Source organism: Bacillus rossius, chromosome 2, assembly GCF_032445375.1.
Source record: "Bacillus rossius redtenbacheri isolate Brsri chromosome 2, Brsri_v3, whole genome shotgun sequence".
Taxonomy (NCBI): domain Eukaryota; kingdom Metazoa; phylum Arthropoda; class Insecta; order Phasmatodea; family Bacillidae; genus Bacillus; species Bacillus rossius.
Genome location: NC_086331.1, coordinates 59,575,812 through 59,593,663, shown reverse-complemented (window position 1 = coordinate 59,593,663; position 17,852 = coordinate 59,575,812). Strand labels below are relative to the sequence as shown.

Below are 17,852 nucleotides of genomic sequence, written 5' to 3'. Positions count from 1 at the left end.
ATTTTAATAAGTGTTTCTTTCTGAATTTTGGAATTTTTTTCTGAATTTCTAGCTTAATAATTACAGATTTTCAAGAAGGTGCTCTAATGGCAATATGTTGGATACCGTGAGAGTTCACTGTCTCTTTATAATTTATTCCTGCACTACAGTTGGTAGAAATTAAAATAATTTGGTGGCAGTGCACTCTGGCAGAGTTTGTGTACCCTGTTTAGCAATGGCGTATGTCCAAAAACAAAAACAAGTCAAGGACTGTGGATTGTGCATTACAAGTAAATGATAATTGATAATCGGTTTTTTCGTGAAATGTTGAAAGAATAAAATTATCTAAATACCTTAAATGAGTTAAAAGACATCTTGACTTCTCTTGGCGATATCAAGGAGATGAGGTAGTTAATAAGGATCTTTAAATTGTAACTTGTGGCTGGACTGTGTACTTGTAAAACTATATCTCTTCGAGGACAAAATGAAGAATAGCACTTTCAAGACAGTGAATACTATAATTTACAATTCTAATGACGTGGATTAGTCTGTGTAACACAGCGTCGGGGAACTCCTTCGGGAAGAAAAAAAAAACTATGTGGGGAAATGATCTGTTTGTTCACTGTCTTCAGTAGACAGATTGGACTTGAAAATTAGTTCAAGCTAAATGCTTGTTAGATTGCTTACTTTTGCAAGTGTTCATGCAGTAGAGAAAAATTTATGTAATAATAATGTTTGTTAATACTTTGTTTCATTTCTTGCAACTGGCACTTGCATGGTAAAGTGTAAGATTGAAAAATATATTTATTTAAATTAGATATTTTAAACTAAAATGACCTTTTATTGTATCGACCAAGGATGAAACCTAGGAAACGAATCTATCTAATCAATATATTAAAATGTGTTTTTTGACGAATTGTGGAATTTTTTCCGAATTTTTGGTTAATAATCACAGATTTCAATATTGCTGGCAAAATAGCCGACAATATGGTGGAAGCTAAGACATTCTGGTGATTGAAATTCTAGCGGGTTAAATATACACTAATAAGACGGCAGTAAACTCTATCAGAGACAAACAAAATGGCGGCATCCAATATGGCTGCATGATGTCATACTAGTGGGCATAATATATATTCCTTGGCGTTAGTGGTGGGGGTCTATCTAATTGAGGACTTTAATAAGAAATGATTATTTTTGGCCTCAATGGGTTTGAACCGAGGAATCCTAGCTCTAAGAAGCAAATACCTAGTTTATTTAATAACATTTTTACTAAAATTTTAAATAAATAACAATATTTATAAATTACCGTTTTTTTCTGATTTTGAGTATAATAATTACGGATTTTAAATATGGTGGATGTGATGTAAAATTTAAAAAAGGCGAAATTTTAGATGACAGGAAATTTAATAAAAAAAATTATGGATGTGAAGTCATAACTTATAATTTAGAAGTGTTCTATAAAAAAATTGTGTAATCCAATATTGCGTGAATGTCAACGTTTATGTAATGAACTACATTTTTAATTATATTTGGAAGGAATGTAAGCCTTTTGGGGGACATTTTACACCACTGGCATTTTTGGTTACTAAAGTAGGGAATTTTCCTTCGAAATGCGAATTTTTTCCTCGAAATAGGGAAACTTTTAGTCATTTTAGTCATTTTGAAATTTATTTGGAAATTGTGGCAACTAGATGGCCACTGTGACGTCATAATACAAGATGGTAGAAAATACCACTACACTTTAACCATGAACCTGTAGCATGAACCCCATTTACATACTACATAAAAATACAAATTAATTTGCTAAAAAATATACTGATGATTAAAATGAACAGGTATATTCAAGGAAGTGAAAGATTATGCAAAGTAAAAAACAAATGACAATGAATTATGAAAAAATATTTATCTTACAAAAAAAGCTTTTTACCTTTGTGTGTCTGTCTATTATCCAGTTTAGTTCAAAATCCTCGTCGTCATCACCAAACGGATTAATGAGCTGTTCAGCAACCTTTAAAGAGAACAAATAGTTATTAAATAAATGAAAACAATAAAATCATTATATAATTTTATTTTACATAAATGACAATTCAAATATAAACTGACCTTCAACAGACCCATGAAAAAGAAAAATTGCAGTATCGTAAAAACCGGGATGTAAATATCAATTTCCATTTGCATAGGCTTTTTGGAGTCATCCACGTACTGCCGCCCAACTAGGGCTGCCAGAAAAAATGAGTATGTAGCAATTGTGACCACCTAAAAAAACACACGTAATTTAAAATGTGCCAATGACTTTATCTAGAAACGAAAACAAACGCTATAAAATAAAAGCTAAGAAAAACTATATATAAATTTATATATTTTTATTATTATATCTATTCGACTTATTTAATTATTCATAGGAAAAAAACCATCAATATTATACATATGTATATAGGTGTATGTAATTTTTTATGATGAGGTTTGGAGTTTAGAAATTTTACAAGCGAACTTTAAGTTTGCAATCCCAACTCTTCCGTTTTTTATTTGCAATCATATGCATATAAGTACGAAAAAGACACTGTAAAATTTAAGGCAGACCTATAAAAAAATACTTATTTTTTAAAATTGATTAGGAAATAATTATATGACGTACCACAGAAAATTTTCGACGTATAGAAGTGTTAAATGACAAGTTAATGTGGACATTAACTTCTTACAAATGCTTGTAGGACGTTATATACATTATTTAGAATGCACTTAATATGACAGTAGCATTTTGCAGTAGGCAAACAGTACTTTTAAAGTGGTTTGTTTAAATAAATTACCACAGACGTCCACATTGACTGATCACCATCATTTGCCAGCGAGTGGTAAAAACAGTTTCTGACGAAATTAATTTAAAAATAATACACTGAATAGTGAACACTGAATATGCAAGGGAACGAAAAAGTTTGAAATCGGTGGGATTTAGCATATAAATTAAATGATAAAGAATTGGGATAGGCATTACGAGTAGGGATTACATTACGATCCGACCCAATACTATGCACAAACCCAGCACAACCACCATTTGATCCCACCCCTTTCCCCTCTTCCAAGGGCGTGAAAGCTTCCGATTGGCCGGCTTTAGTAAAGATCGGGTGTAGAATTGTAATAGTAAGAACAGGGTCGTTAAAGAACTCCAGCACCTGTAGTGAAATCCTTGGACCCAGGGGAGGGGGTATTTTGTGTTTGTGGTTTGAAAACAAATTTTAGTAAAAGAAAGTGAATATTCTAATAGCATAAGGAGACAAAGGAAATATTATAAGTTAAAGAAAATACCTCAGATGGGTGTGGGTAAAGGTGAAGATGGCGGAAAACAATAGATTGGTAGATAGGTGATCAAGATGATAAAACGTAGTGAATAAAAGTAAGGTAGGTGCAAGACAAAAAAAAATGCTGGTGTTTTTGTAAGAGCATGCATGCACTAAGGATGAAAAGTGGTAGCAGCTAGGTCATGTGGGTATTTACAAAAAATCAAAACATGAGGAGCAATAAAAATGTAAGTGAAAAAACCGAAGAAACAAAATGACATATTTTTCCTAAGAGCAGCCATGCATTAGAAATGAAAAATGCCAGGAGGTAGGATATATAAATATATATAAGAAGCCAAGATGCAATGAGTTAGAATGATGTTTGGGTTATATCGAAAACCAAATGATGGAAGTTTTAATACAATTATACATGCACTCGGTATACGAAATGTCAGTATGAAGTCGTCAATATGAGATTCTACGAAAAGCTAGAAAAGACAAATATAAATGGCGTAAATGCAATATATTTTACGAGAAGTCATCTAAACCATGCCGATAAGCGATAATATGGTTTGAATAATAATTATGTCTTAGTAGATAACACTATCCACCACTAAAAGATCAGAAGTGAGTTTTTAAGAAGAAGAATTTGGACATTGTAAACAGTGAGTATGTTTACAATTATTGTTTCCCATGTTTTATTATAATAAGTATCTATTTAATTAATCTGTGTTTTTATGTGATGATACATGTATGTATGTGAACTATAGCTACTTGTTAAAACCACATCTCATTGCAGCTAGGGTCATTAATATGATTATATTATAATTTTTTGTTGGAATCTCATCTACATATTTCTTTGGTTGTATATTCCGTCTTATTATATTCATGCACCAAGCACAGTTAATTCAATGGTATCATTTCTCCAAGTTGTTACAAATTCATCTTCAGTCAGTTCTCTTTGTAGTCGTGTTCCTTGGGTGCCACAACAAACTGAACTATAGAAGTTTCTTTTAGAAGGAAATAAAGAGAAAAAGTCTGCCATTGAAGAAGTTAAGACGTTGTTCGTGTATGTGAGGATTTCCGAATCCTCGGAGCCCTGCATGAGCGACAAGAAGATTCGTACCTACCGCGCCATAGATAGATCTTTACTAGTATTAACAAATTAGAGACATCTGATTTTATTTATGTCAGATTCAGGGAGTCTGTTTGAACCCGGTGATTCCTGCCACGTCGGTCGATACCATTTTATAGTGCTTCAAGATGAAGACTAAGCTTAGCAGTTACTACGATTCCGACGCTGGTAAGAACGTTTCTGTCTATAGGATTTTGCAGCTTCCACGGAATTCGCTGGATTCCGGTTCCTGATGCAGAAGTTTTGAGTCCTTGTCTTTCTTTCAGCTATCCTGCTGCTGTTCTTACATTGGGAAACTATCCAGAGGTCCTGGATATGATGATCTGCGAACCTGCCGTCTGAAATTCAGCTAGCTAACAACATTTGTGTTTGTGTCATAAGCCCTACCACTAGAAACATTCACCATTAGTTTCACTGACGAATAATAACTTAAATATGCTCTCAGTGTAGATACTGGGTTGTCTCTAGCTTAACGATGAATTATTTTCCGTAATATAATTTTGTTTAAAGAAAGTATTGGTATTGATATTCATACTGTGTACATTTAAAGAGAAACAATAATTTTTCTGTCGTATTTGTGCCATAACGTAACAGTACCAAAATAAATATTATTTTGTAAAACCACTTGATATTTATTTCTTGACATATTAAGTAGCAACTGTAGAAACTGAAGCAACTGGATAATTGGAGATCTTGAAAGAATTGGAGCATTGAAGCTCTTGTAGCAAATTGATCATTGAACCCCTTGGATCTGTTAGAACCAAAAACAGTTGGAGCCAAAGGTAGTTGGAGGCAGGGACTTTTGGAATCAATTACTTATAGAGGCACAGACTGTTGGAGCCAATGACTGTTGGAGTCAATGACTTTTTTAGCCAAAGACTTTTGAAGCCAAAGACTTTTGGAGTCAAAGACATTTGGGAAATTGTATCCAACCGCATATTTTGATGGTTCGTATCCTACTGTTGATTATTGATTGATATGTCTGTATTCAGTTCGACTGGCCTCGTGATGTCGGAGATATTTGGTCTATAGCCTGAAATTGTACATGGCCTGGCCTCGAAGTCCGAAGAAACTTGGCCGATAAGCTTATTAATTTACAAGATCTGGTTGAAAGGTATTCCAAGTATCGAAAAATTAGACTTTCATTGTAGGCACAACAAAAACGTATTTATTTCGTAGGACAGTTATCTTGCTTATAGTAGTTTTTCGTAGAGATAACGATTAATTGACTCCACCAAATGTAAACGAAACAGAATTTAAAATTTGTTTTAAGATTTAGTTACTCCTATCACTGGCCGAGAATCTAAACAAGAATAGGTATCGATCGAGTCAATCATTATTTTAATAATTAATATTTTTGATACATTTTGGAATTATTCCTGAATTTCTGGCTAAATAATTACGAATTTCCAAGAAGGTGGTTAATATGTCATCAACATCGGCTTACTGGAGGATGGTAGATGAATTTGAAACTCCTTTAGGACTTTTCACCATATATACTGAAATTATTATTTTTATAAAAAATTAATTTTGGATGAAGAAAAGATACAGTTTAGGACTAGAATAGATCGAATAAATTATTATTTTAACAAGTGATTTTTTTTGATGAATTTTGGAATTTTCCCCGAATTTATATCTTAATATAAATACAGATTTCCAAGAAAGCGGCAAAAATGGCAGGCATCTTGGCAATATATAATTACTGCACTCTAGCGGTTAAAAATCAAACTAACATGGTGGCAGCATCCTCTATCAGACGAAAACAAGTTGGCGGGCTCCAGCAAAACAAACAAGAAAGCTGATCTGACGACACACTAACTGACAATATTTGTACCTTGACATTGGTGGAGAGAGGTCAATCTGCCGGTGGCTTCCGTGGAGGAAGGATTGGTTGTAATTTCTATTTTTGCCTTCAACGGGTTCGAACCAAAGACTCAATGACCTAAGTGCGCTGTTTAATTAAAATTTCATTAAAATTGTATTTAAATATTTTTTTATTAAAATGTATAATTTTTTCCTATTTTTTCCGATTATAATTACGGATTTTCAACATGGTGACCGTAACATCATTATCCAAGATGGTAGAATATTTTAAATATATATTTTTTTTATATTTTTTGAACGAAAATTGCAACGTTCCTAGAATCCAAGATGGCGTAATCATTTTTTTTTAATTTTTAATTTTTTAAAATTGTAATTAAGAATTTTTTAAATTAAATGTTTTATACATTAATTACATGTTTACTTTGGCCGGGAATCTAACCGAGGACTAGGATGGATTGTATAAAAACATTTGAAGTAAGCACTTTTTTTAATTTTTGGAATTTTTCGGAATTTTTTTATTAAAAATTAAGGATTTTCAAGTTAATGGTCAAGGTCAAGCTCATGACATCGGTGGCTTATGGCAGCTTGTAGATGCGAACTTTAAACCGATTTGCGGAGTTTTGAGTTCTTTCAAAGGCAAAAGAGGCATTCCGAATTCCGAAAATTTGAACTTTTTAGGAATAAAACAGGAAATGTTTCCTTAAAACGGGATTCCCCCCTCCCCTTGAAATAGGGAAATTTCTAGGAATTTTGAGTCATTTTAATTCATTTTTGAGGAATTTTGAGGATTTTTTTTAGTCCAAGATGGATACCGTGATGTCATCCAAGATGTAGGTTCTAAGGCAACAGACACGGCCACCACCACCTCTCACCGGCACCAGGCGCCGGAAATACATTTACATACTACATACTAGTAGTAAATAAATGGGCATATGGGCGCAATGTATTTTTTATGGGACAATGGTTTGGTGGCTTACTCAGTAGTGACTTACCAATCGTCAGGATTCGGCTATAATCGGGCGTGTTCGCCTCTCGATTCCTATGATCAGGACCTCGGCAGTCATTTATTACGACACCACATCCGCCATCTTGGAATCCACAAATTTAGAAATTCTTTAATTATAAAGCTAAAAATAAAGAAATTTTTTTAAAAATCATCAAAAAATTCACTTATTAAAATAATAATTGATTAAATTTATTTCAATCCTTATTTCAAACCTTGCTCAATGCAAAAAAATGTTTGAACTAAAAAATATTTATTTAATAAATAAAGTTTAAAAAAATCCAAAAAGAGGTATAAATTCTTTATCTACTAGCCTCCAAATGATTTGATCGATACTTGTCCTTGGTTCGATTATTGCTAGATACAAAAAAAAGTAATTTATGAGCGAAAAACCATTTAATATCCTGTATATGATATAAATTACTCATGTACCAGTCACCAGTAGCTGTCAATGCATCTTGGCTCTCCATATTGAAAATATGTAATTTTTAAGCTAGAAATTCAGAAAAAATATCTAACAATTATTGTCAAAAATTTTCATTTAATTTACTGCTTGATTCTATTCGTTCCTACGCTTGGTTTGATTCTTGCTAGATGTAAAAATATTATGCATTACGGTAAAAAATATTTACTTATTTTAATTTAACATTGATGTGACAAGATCGAGAATAAATAAAAAATTCTAAATAAAGAATTTATTAAATATTTTCTGAAAGTACAAACAAGGAAATTACTATAATATTTGTATTAATAAAGGCTTCTTAAAAGGAGAAGCGACTCCTTTACATGACTTGACATGTGTGTGCAGAGCATTTCCACATGACAGTCTATTAACCAGGCACGCCAATCAGTGGCCACTCAGATCCAGGCGGTGGCCAGCTACACCCAGTTGCTTGTCTAGAAACGTCAGATAGGTTGGACAGACACATAAGTCAGTTGGTCAGGCTAACATGTTAAGTTGGTATCAAAGTACGCCCTGTCGGTAGCCAAGAACATCTATTCAGTGTCCAGGAATACACAAACAGTAGGAGGCAAGGCATATTGAGTAGGTATCAAAGCATGTCTAATCATAAGGCAGGCACGTAATCTGTGACCATGTACATTCAGTTTGTGGACGAAATGTCCAGTTATCAGGTAGGCATGTCCAGCCAGCCACCGGGCATGACCAGTTGTTGGCTAGACACATCAATTTAGTGCAAGGTACTCCAGTCAGTGGTCAGTCATGTCTATTGTGTCCAGAAACGCACTCCCAGTAGTTTGCAAAACACATCCAATTTGTAGCTAGGATTGTATATTCAGTAGCCAGGCACATAATCGGTGGCCAGGTACATTCAGTTTGTGGACGACATGCCTAGTTATCTGCTAGGCATATTCAGTCAGCAACCAGGCGTGACTATTTTATGACTAGACGAATCATGTTGGGGGCAAGGTACTAGCAGTTGGTGGCCAGTCATGTCTGTTCAGTAGCCAGAAATGCATGTCCAGTAGGTAAGAAAATGCATCCGGTTCATAGCTAGGAATATCTATTCAGTAGCCAGACACGTAATCGGTGGCCAGGTATATCCTGTACGTGGCAAAGTGCATTCAGCCGGTGGCCAGGAATGTTTATTCAGTGGTCAAGCAGGTACGTACATAATGTGGCAAGCCGCGTTCAGTTGTTGGTTAGGTACTTTTAGTCTGTGATCTGGCTAACACGATCTGTTGGTGCCAAGGCACATCTATTCAGTGGCCAGGCACATCAAGTAGTCGTTGACTAGACACCTCCAGTCAGTGGCTAGGCATGTCAGTTAGGTAGAACAGACACAAAGTCGGTTGGTCGGGCTAACAAGGCCAGTTAGTGGCCTGGCACATCCAGTCGGTAGCCAGGTACACACAGTTGTTGGCTAGACATCTCCATTCTGTGACCAAGTACTTATACAGTATGTAGCTTTAAGGTGTAATATTTCGAAACTTGATATACCTTTCAAACAAGTCGTTTACAATGTCAGATGTATAGTACAAGCATCTCCGAACGAAGAGGTATTTTTCGTCGATACTCGACGAACATTTTAAACACATCATGTTCAATTTCAGACTTGTAGGCCAAGCATCTCCGAACCGAGCTGTATTTTTCGTCGAACTCATGCAAACATTTTAAATAGGCTCTACCTGTATTTTGGTCCAATAGTCTTTGGCTCCAAAATGCATTGGCTCCAAAGATTGTTTGAGTTAAAGAATTTTTGTGCCAATGAGTTTTGGAGCCAATGACGTTTGGAGCAAAATACACATAGAGAGGTTTGGGAAACTGTAATTTGGCGATCGTATCCTACCAATAGGATCGTTTCCTACTGAGTTAATTGTTCGTGTATTTGTATGCCATTTTCATTAAAAACACATAGTCAAGTCAGTAATATCGTATCGTACTGTTGAGATCGTATCCTTCTGATTAGATCATAATCTTCTGATGAAATCGTATCCCTGTGGTGAGATCGCATTTTACCCAGTTGAATTTTCGTCTAAATGTCCATCATATTCATTATATGTGCTTCTTTTTTGACTAATGTGCATCGAAAAGTCTATAGGTAAGACATGATTGATCCCGTGGTTTAGAGATGCCTGGTCTATAAGCCTGTCATTGAATATGGCCTATTTAAATTTACGCACAGGTTCGACGAAAAAATAACTCTTGGTTCGGAGATGCTTGCCTACATATATGACATTGTACATGGCTTGTTTGAAGGGCATATAAAGTATAGAAATGTTACACCTCTTAGCTACTGATGGTATATACCTGACCACCAAACTGACATGCCTGTCCAACCTATCTGACATGCCTGGTCACAGAAATCAGGTGTCTAGTAAACAACAGGATGTGCCTGGCCACCAACTGGCCTTGTTAGCCTTACCAAACAGCTATTGTGTCTGTCCAACCTATATGACCTGCCTAGCCACAGACTGGAGGTGTTTAGCCAACAAGTACTGGATGTGCCTGGTCACTTAATATATGTGCCTGGCCACCAGAGGGTCGTGTTAGCCTGACTACAGACTGTAAGTTCCTAATCACCAACTGGAAGTGTCTAGCCAATGAACTGAATTTGCCTTACCACTAAATACATGCCTAACCACTGAATATACCTGCCTGGCCACCGACTAGATGCAGCATGCCACTTACTAGACGTGACTGAAGTCGAATAAATGCCTAGCAACAAACTGGATTGGCCTTGCCACCTACTGGGCGTGCGTTTCTGGACACTGAATAGACGTGACTGGCCACCTACTGGACGTACCTTGCCACCTACTTGAGTTGAGGCTGGTCCCACCTGGCCCCAAACACTAACTGCAAGCATCATGTATTTTACCAAATCACAAGGCAAACACTTCTTTACCAGATGGGACCTAACCTGAGTATTAAATGAAAATCAGAGGAATTAACCTAATTGCTGAAAACTTTTAGATGTTGGCAGAACATTACAAGACAAAACATTGAAGTTCTATTTAATTTTTTTTTAATTTTTATGTATATAATATATACGAATACAATTCCATAAACAATACCAAAAATATAATCAGATCTACATTCCTTTTTTTCAGTTACAATGAAGATATTGTATTTTTGATTTTTAATCACACGAATTTATCTCAAAAACTTTCTCGTCTGTTAAATATATATTTATTTTTACTTTATAACATATGTTTTGATAGATAAGGTTTTAATCTCAGAAAAATAACTCAAAATACAATTATATTTTATTTCAAGGCTTTGGAGTGCTAAGATATTTTCAATTAAACAGCAAAGAAGGTGCAGAAAGTGCAAACAAATGCAGAGAAAAAAAAATTAGTATTATGAGCACAAAAAATAACACATACTTTAACTTGAACAGGTGCATCATACACAAAAAAAAGTGCAAGAAAATTTTTTCAGATAAACATTAGTGAAAAGTACTAGTATTGTACAATAGGACACATTCAGACTTATGAAAGTCACTAGCCATTAAAGAAAATAAGACTTATACGTAGCTGTCCAATAACCTTCATACTCTCGTGCCCTCCCCCCCCCCCCCCCCTCAATACACTATGATTTTCATCGATTCATGGTAGCATCGTACTGATGGTCCTTGCTTCATCATCCTGAACTACGTAATACTCCTAGTACTTATACCCTAAATTCCAACCCCTTTCCCCTTTAATGACCCAAAACTTCTCTGGGCGAAATTAGAATGTCTGGAACAGTTGCAGAAAGTTTTAGAAGTCCAAACAATCGATACACAGGTGAGCCTTCCAGAATACTATTCTTCTTGTTAATATACTGGTTGCTACCCCTGAGTTTGAAACTGTTTTGGAAGGAACCCTCATAGTTGGTTTTAAGAGTACAGATTTAACAGCATGTAAAAGTAGCTTATCTATGACTTGTATTGTCATGGGAGGTGATGATTCCACGTGATAAACAAGTAAGGTTATGTTTCTCTTGTGCCCTTAAATGTTTTTAATATAAAATATTAAAACAGAAATGTTTATGGCCAAGCATATAGTTATAATATGTCTAACCAACAAATGGTCGTGCCTGGTCGATGACTGGACATTCCTAGCTGATAACAGGACACGTCGGCCACAAACTGAATGTACCTGGTCGTCAGTTATGTGCCTGGCTACTGAATAGACATGCTTATCTGCCAACTGAATTTGCCTTACCACCTACTGGACGTGCGTTTATGGACACTGGATAGACATTCCTGGCCACCGACTGGGCGTACCTTGTCATCAAATTGATGTTTCTAGCCAACGACTGGTCGTTCCTGGTCGCTGATTGGACATGCTTATCTGGTAATTATACATGTCGGCCACGAACTAAATGTACCTGTTCACCGATTACGTGCCTGGCTACTGAATAGACATGCCTAGCTACCAACTGGATGTGTCTTGCCACCTACTGGACATGCGTTTCTGGACACTGAATAGACGTGCCTGGCTACTGACTGGGCGTAAATTGTCACCAACTTTACATGTTAGCCTGGCCAACTGACTCATGTGTCAGTCCAACCAATCTGGTGTTCCTAGACAACCAACTAAATGTGGCTGGCCACTGCCTGGACGTTAGTGGTCACTGAATGCCGTGCTTGTTTAATCGACTATAATACGTAAATTCCCTGTAAACACATGTCAAGTCATGTAAAGAATTCGCTTCGTCTTCTAAGAACACTTTAGAAATCTAGAAACGCTGGTAATTTCCTTGTTTGTACTTTCAGAAAATATGTAATAAATTCTTTATTTGTTCTCAAACTTGTCACTTAAATGTTAAATTAAATTTAATAAAAATTTCTGTACCATACTTTATATATTTTTGCATCGAGCAATGCTCAAACCAAGGATATGAATCGATCGAATCAAGCAGTAAATCAACTGATTATATTTTGAGGATGTATAGATTTTTTCCGAATTTCTAGCTTATAAATTACTTTTTTTCAATATGGCAGCCAAAATGCTGCGACAGCTTACTGGCAGCTGTTGGATGAGGAATTTAAGTCATTTTTATGATATTTCACGTTTTTCTTAATAAGTGTTTTTTTACATAAAGTTATATTTTTGTATCAAGCAAGGATCAAAACCAAAGAAAAGAATCGCTTTAATCAATTGTATTCTAGTAGATAAGAAATATATACATTTTTTAAAAACATTTTCACCATATTTCATTAAATCAATAGTTTTTACCTGATTTTACAATGTTTGCATCGAGTTAGGATCGAACGAAGGACTTAAATCAATCGAATCAATAAATATTTTAATAAGCGAATTTTCAATGATTTCTAGAATTTTTTTTGAATTTCTATTTTTATAATTAAAGCTTTTCTAAAATTTACGAATTCCAAGATGGCGGATTTAGTGTTGTCAAAAATGACCACCGTGGTTCCGATCATAGGCATCGACAGGCGAACACGCCCGAACACGGCCGATTCCTGACGAGTGGAAGCCACAACTTAGTATGCCACCAATCCATAGTCCCTAATAAGAACATTGTGCCCGTATGCCCATTTACATACTACTTGCCAGAAAAAATCTTCCATTCACGAAGTCCACGTTTTTTTTCAGGTACAGGAACCTTTTGATAATTTTAATTATTTTTACATTATGTATATGTCAGTTATCGAACACGGATTTTCAATATGGCGGCCAAATTATCTTACAAGATTGTGGATGCTATGAAAGTAGTATGTAAATGGGGTTCCGAGCGCAGGCTTCAGGCTGTGGTGTCTGTGGTGTTGTCCGCCATCTTGGATTGTGACGTCACGGCGGCCATCTTGGATAGTTGTGACCTTGACCTTTGACCTTGACCTTGACCCCGACGACCATTTTGGACCCGCCATCTTGGATCCGCCATTTTGGATGACGTAATTGTGTTCTAGAAAATTCCGAGGATGTGTTATCCGCCATTTTGAATTATGACGTCACCGTTGCAATTTCTGTTACGGCCGCCATCTTTAACTTTTTTATTTATTATCCGATTTCAACAAAATTTTTTTAAAATTTATAAAAAAAATTAATTAATAAAATTTTAATAAATTATTAATAAAAAATATACTTTTACGACACAAAGCTCGAAGTCCTCGTTTCGAACCCGGTGAGGGCAAAAAATAAAAATGGCGACCGATCCTTCCCCCCTGGTGGGTGCAGGCAGACTGACTCCCACCACTTTTTTAAAGCATATATATCGTCACCTAGTATGACGTCATGTCCGCCATCTTGTCTTTGTTGCTGGAGACCACCATCTTGTTTTCGTCGGCGAGAGTGCGCTGATGACTTGTTAGTTTAGTTCTTATCCGCTAGAGTGCAGTAATCATTTATTATGGAGGTGCCCCCCGCCATCTTAATATTCGGCCGCCATCTTGAAATCATGTAATAATGTAGCTAGAAAAGCGGAAAAAATCCAAAATTCATTAAATAAATTTGTAATCCATATAATGATTGATTGGATCGACTAAGGTCCTTGGTTCGATACCTGGCCGATACAAAACAACTTTAATTTAAAAAAAATACTAAAAAAGTGTTAGGTTTGAGAAGATAAAAACACCACAACTTCTCTTAAAAAAATTTTATTACATAATTTCAATACACTACTACAAGTACAAAAAAACTGACAAATAACCAAAGCCTTATGGATTCCTCGATTCAAACTGTCTTCTTATTGTACGGACTAAGCCTTTTACATGACTTTAAATGTACATCCGATCCGTTCATCACCACAGCCAGAGACGGACTGAAGTTCATAGTACTTATATAGTCTCATTAGCCGGTACAACACATGAGTCAAATCAATAACCATGTTCACTATACGTCTCGGAGCATTTTTTATAATGACGATGTAAGCTATCGAGACGTGAAATTAGTTTATTGCACTTATTGCACTAAAATTGTATTCTTTGAACATTATTAGAACAACCGCCTCTTTCATGTCTGCGAGCATTTGAGGTGATAGTAAATGATGCACCACAGTATTTACACTGATGCGAAGTACGCTCTTCATTAATTGAAGTATTCAATGCTGACGAAACTTCAGCTGATGGTGGAACAGCACATATCGAAGTCTCCTCCAGTGTTGTCAGAGGCGTTGCCAACGGGATCTGCTCCAACATCGTCAGCGCCGACGTCATGGTTCCCGTAGTCGATGGTACATCCTCCATCGAGTACGACGTTAAAGTCGGTAAAGATGCCATCGAAGTCTCAAGAACAGGCAATTACACGACTTATGCACCAGAAGAAACAATCTAGGTGATCTCTACAACGTCGACGGCAGTAACAAACTGAGCATCCTGCTGTCTAGGACTCGTATGTATACATTAACCGGTTTGAATAATACGCTAGTCAAATCAAGAACAATTTACTAAAATACTAAAGTCAAAACAACATTAAAAAAAATAGAAGCACCATCAACAAAAAATGAAGCACATTTGGAAGCACCTTCAAAAAAGGAAAAAACAATAGGAAGCACCGACTACGAAAAGGCAGCACATTTGGAAGCACCGACTACGAAAAGGCAGCACATTTGGCAGCACCGACAACGAAAAGGCAGCACATTTGGAAGCACCGTCATCGAAAAGGCAGCACATTTGGAAGCACCGACAACGAAAAGGCAGCACATTTGGAAGCACCGTCATCGAAAAGGCAGCACATTTGGAAGCACCGACAACGAAAAGGCAGCACATTTGGAAGCACGGACTACGAAAAGGCAGCACATTTGGCAGCACTGACAACGAAAAGGCAGCACATTTGGAAGCACCGACTACGAAAAGGCAGCACATTTGGAAGCACCGACAACGAAAAGGCAGCACATTTGGCAGCACCGACAACGAAAAGGCAGCACATTTGGCAGCACCATCAACGAAAAGGCAGCACATTTGGAAGCACCGAATACGAAAAGGCAGCACATTTGGCAGCACCGACAACGAAAAGACAGCACATTTGGAATCACCGACTACGAAAAGGCAGCATATTTGGCAGCACCGACAACGAAAAGGCAGCACATTTGGCAGCACCGACAACGAAAAGGCAGCACATTTGGAAGCACCGACTACGAAAAGGCAGCACATCTGGCAGCACCGACAACGAAAAGGCAGCACATTTGGAAGCACCGACAACGACAAGGCAGCACATTTGGAAGCACCGACAACGAAAAGGCAGCACATTTAAGAACACCGAATACGAAAAGGCAGCACATTTGGAAGCACCATCATCGAAAAGGCAGCACATTTGGAAGCTCCATCAACAACAAAAAAAGGCAAAAAGGAAGCACAAGTTACGAGATCTAAGTCTTAGTTAGAATTCAGAATACAAGAAATAAAAAAAAAATCTTACAATTTAAATTTTTTATTTTTTTGCTTTACATTATACAAATGCAAGTAAAACAAGCCATTATTGTATGTAGCAAACATACCTCATTCCTTGAGTATGAAGGATATTTCTTTGATGCACGAATAGTTTCTTGCACAAAGCGAACCATGTAGAAGTCTTAGCCGGTCAACTTATATGTTTGGATCTTTCCATGATGTGTAATCATTCTCTTCTACCACCATCTTCCTTGCACCTTTATAATAAATGTTATGATCTCTGGTGTCTTCCGTTTTACCACCAACCTCAGGGTAACTTTCATGTTTGAAACAGTGATCATCACAAGCTTGATTAGATTTATTTAATATATTACGTCTTTTCCACTGTTTCGGTCTCAGAACACCGCCACATTCTTCGATCTTGGCAGCTTTAGGTGCTTCATCATAGTCAATGTCTTTGTCAACAGACTCAGAGTCACTGTAACAATCACCGTAGAAGGAATCGTCTTCACCCAATTTACCGTAATAATTCGATGTTGATGATGTTAAAGTGTCTTCATCGTCTTCATGCTTCCTTTTTAGGAGTCCATCATTTTACAAAGTAGGAAAGATCTACTTGAATTCGGCTGGAATATATTCTCACTTTTCACGTTAAGGATTCTTCCATTGTCTTCATTCTTCCGTAAATCAGCAACCTCCTTCAATTTAAGTTCTTTGTCGAGATTGGAAGAGCCAAGAAAATTATTGACGTAATGCAGATCAGTCTCCCTTAGGCTAGTAGATTCATCGTTGTCCTCTAGCTTGTACGCAGGCTTGGCGCTACAAGTTCTGCCATGTCTTTTTAGGCTCTCTCTCCGCGTAAACGACTTGCTACATCGAACACAACTTATCATATTGCGCAGTGGATTTTTAACACAGTCTTTCTTCTCGTGTTGTCTTTTATTCTTTCTCAAGATAAACTCTTTACTGCAAAACTTACACCTATGTTCTTTCGATACAGCGTCAGATCCCAAATCGGAATTCATATTAGCTACTGAGACTAATGCCAGATACCAATTGAGTCTTTTAAATTAGATCCAATACTTAAATAGAAATTTTTTCATATTTCATCAGCGAGAATTAATATATCTCATGCAAAAGTACTTTATGCATATAGTTCTGCTTTTCAACAACAGATGTCGCCACATGTTGCTTGCAGGTAAATAATATTTAGTTCTTTTATGCGGGATGCGGGATGCTCACTAACGATCGCAAAAGAATGATGGCTTCGCTAGACTCCAAGGAAAAGGAAGATCGTCTTGCATGTTGGTGCTCCACAGATGTCTCGTGGCGTAATATTAATTTGACTGAGTAATGATAATTTTTAATTCCACCTGATAAAAATATTGCAAGTTTTGATTTAGTAGCAGAAATTATCGAATTAAATGTAACTTCAAATAAAATGACATGTCTCATTAGACAAAAAAAATCCATGCAGTGAGCGGTTTCTCAGAATAGTCAGAAACACTTGAAGAAACCACAGGAATGATTGCAAGAACACGGGAAAAACCATCAAAATATTGACAAGAATAATCAGGAGCACACGGAGAAAACCATGATAATATAGGCAAGAATAATCAGGAGCACACGGAGAAAACCATCATAATATTGACCAGATTAATAAGAAGTACTCGGAGAAAACCACCACATGTTTTTTTTGATATCATAAAATTACAGGAAAAAATATTTAAAAATAAAAATAAATTAATAAAGTGATGAAAAAAATAAAAAAAATGCATAAATTTCTGGCTTGTACAAGAACTCTATCTTTTCTCAACAATGATAAGTTTACAAGCTAGCAG

At 36.2% G+C, this 17,852-nt stretch overlaps 1 protein-coding gene across 5 annotated transcripts in view; it reads right to left on the bottom strand.

The window, feature by feature from the left end:
* Nucleotides 1–17,852, bottom strand: part of LOC134529312 (bestrophin-2-like) — a 306,594-nt gene that overhangs the window by 89,845 nt on the left and 198,897 nt on the right. For all 5 annotated transcript variants that reach the window (XM_063363240.1, XM_063363239.1, XM_063363243.1 and 2 more), the window contains 2 exons: nt 2,083–2,235; nt 1,907–1,987 (listed from right to left, as the gene is read on the bottom strand). In XM_063363240.1, coding sequence (XP_063219310.1) covers nt 1,907–1,987; nt 2,083–2,235 — 234 coding nt within the window. The remainder of the gene's footprint in view (nt 1–1,906; nt 1,988–2,082; nt 2,236–17,852) is intronic.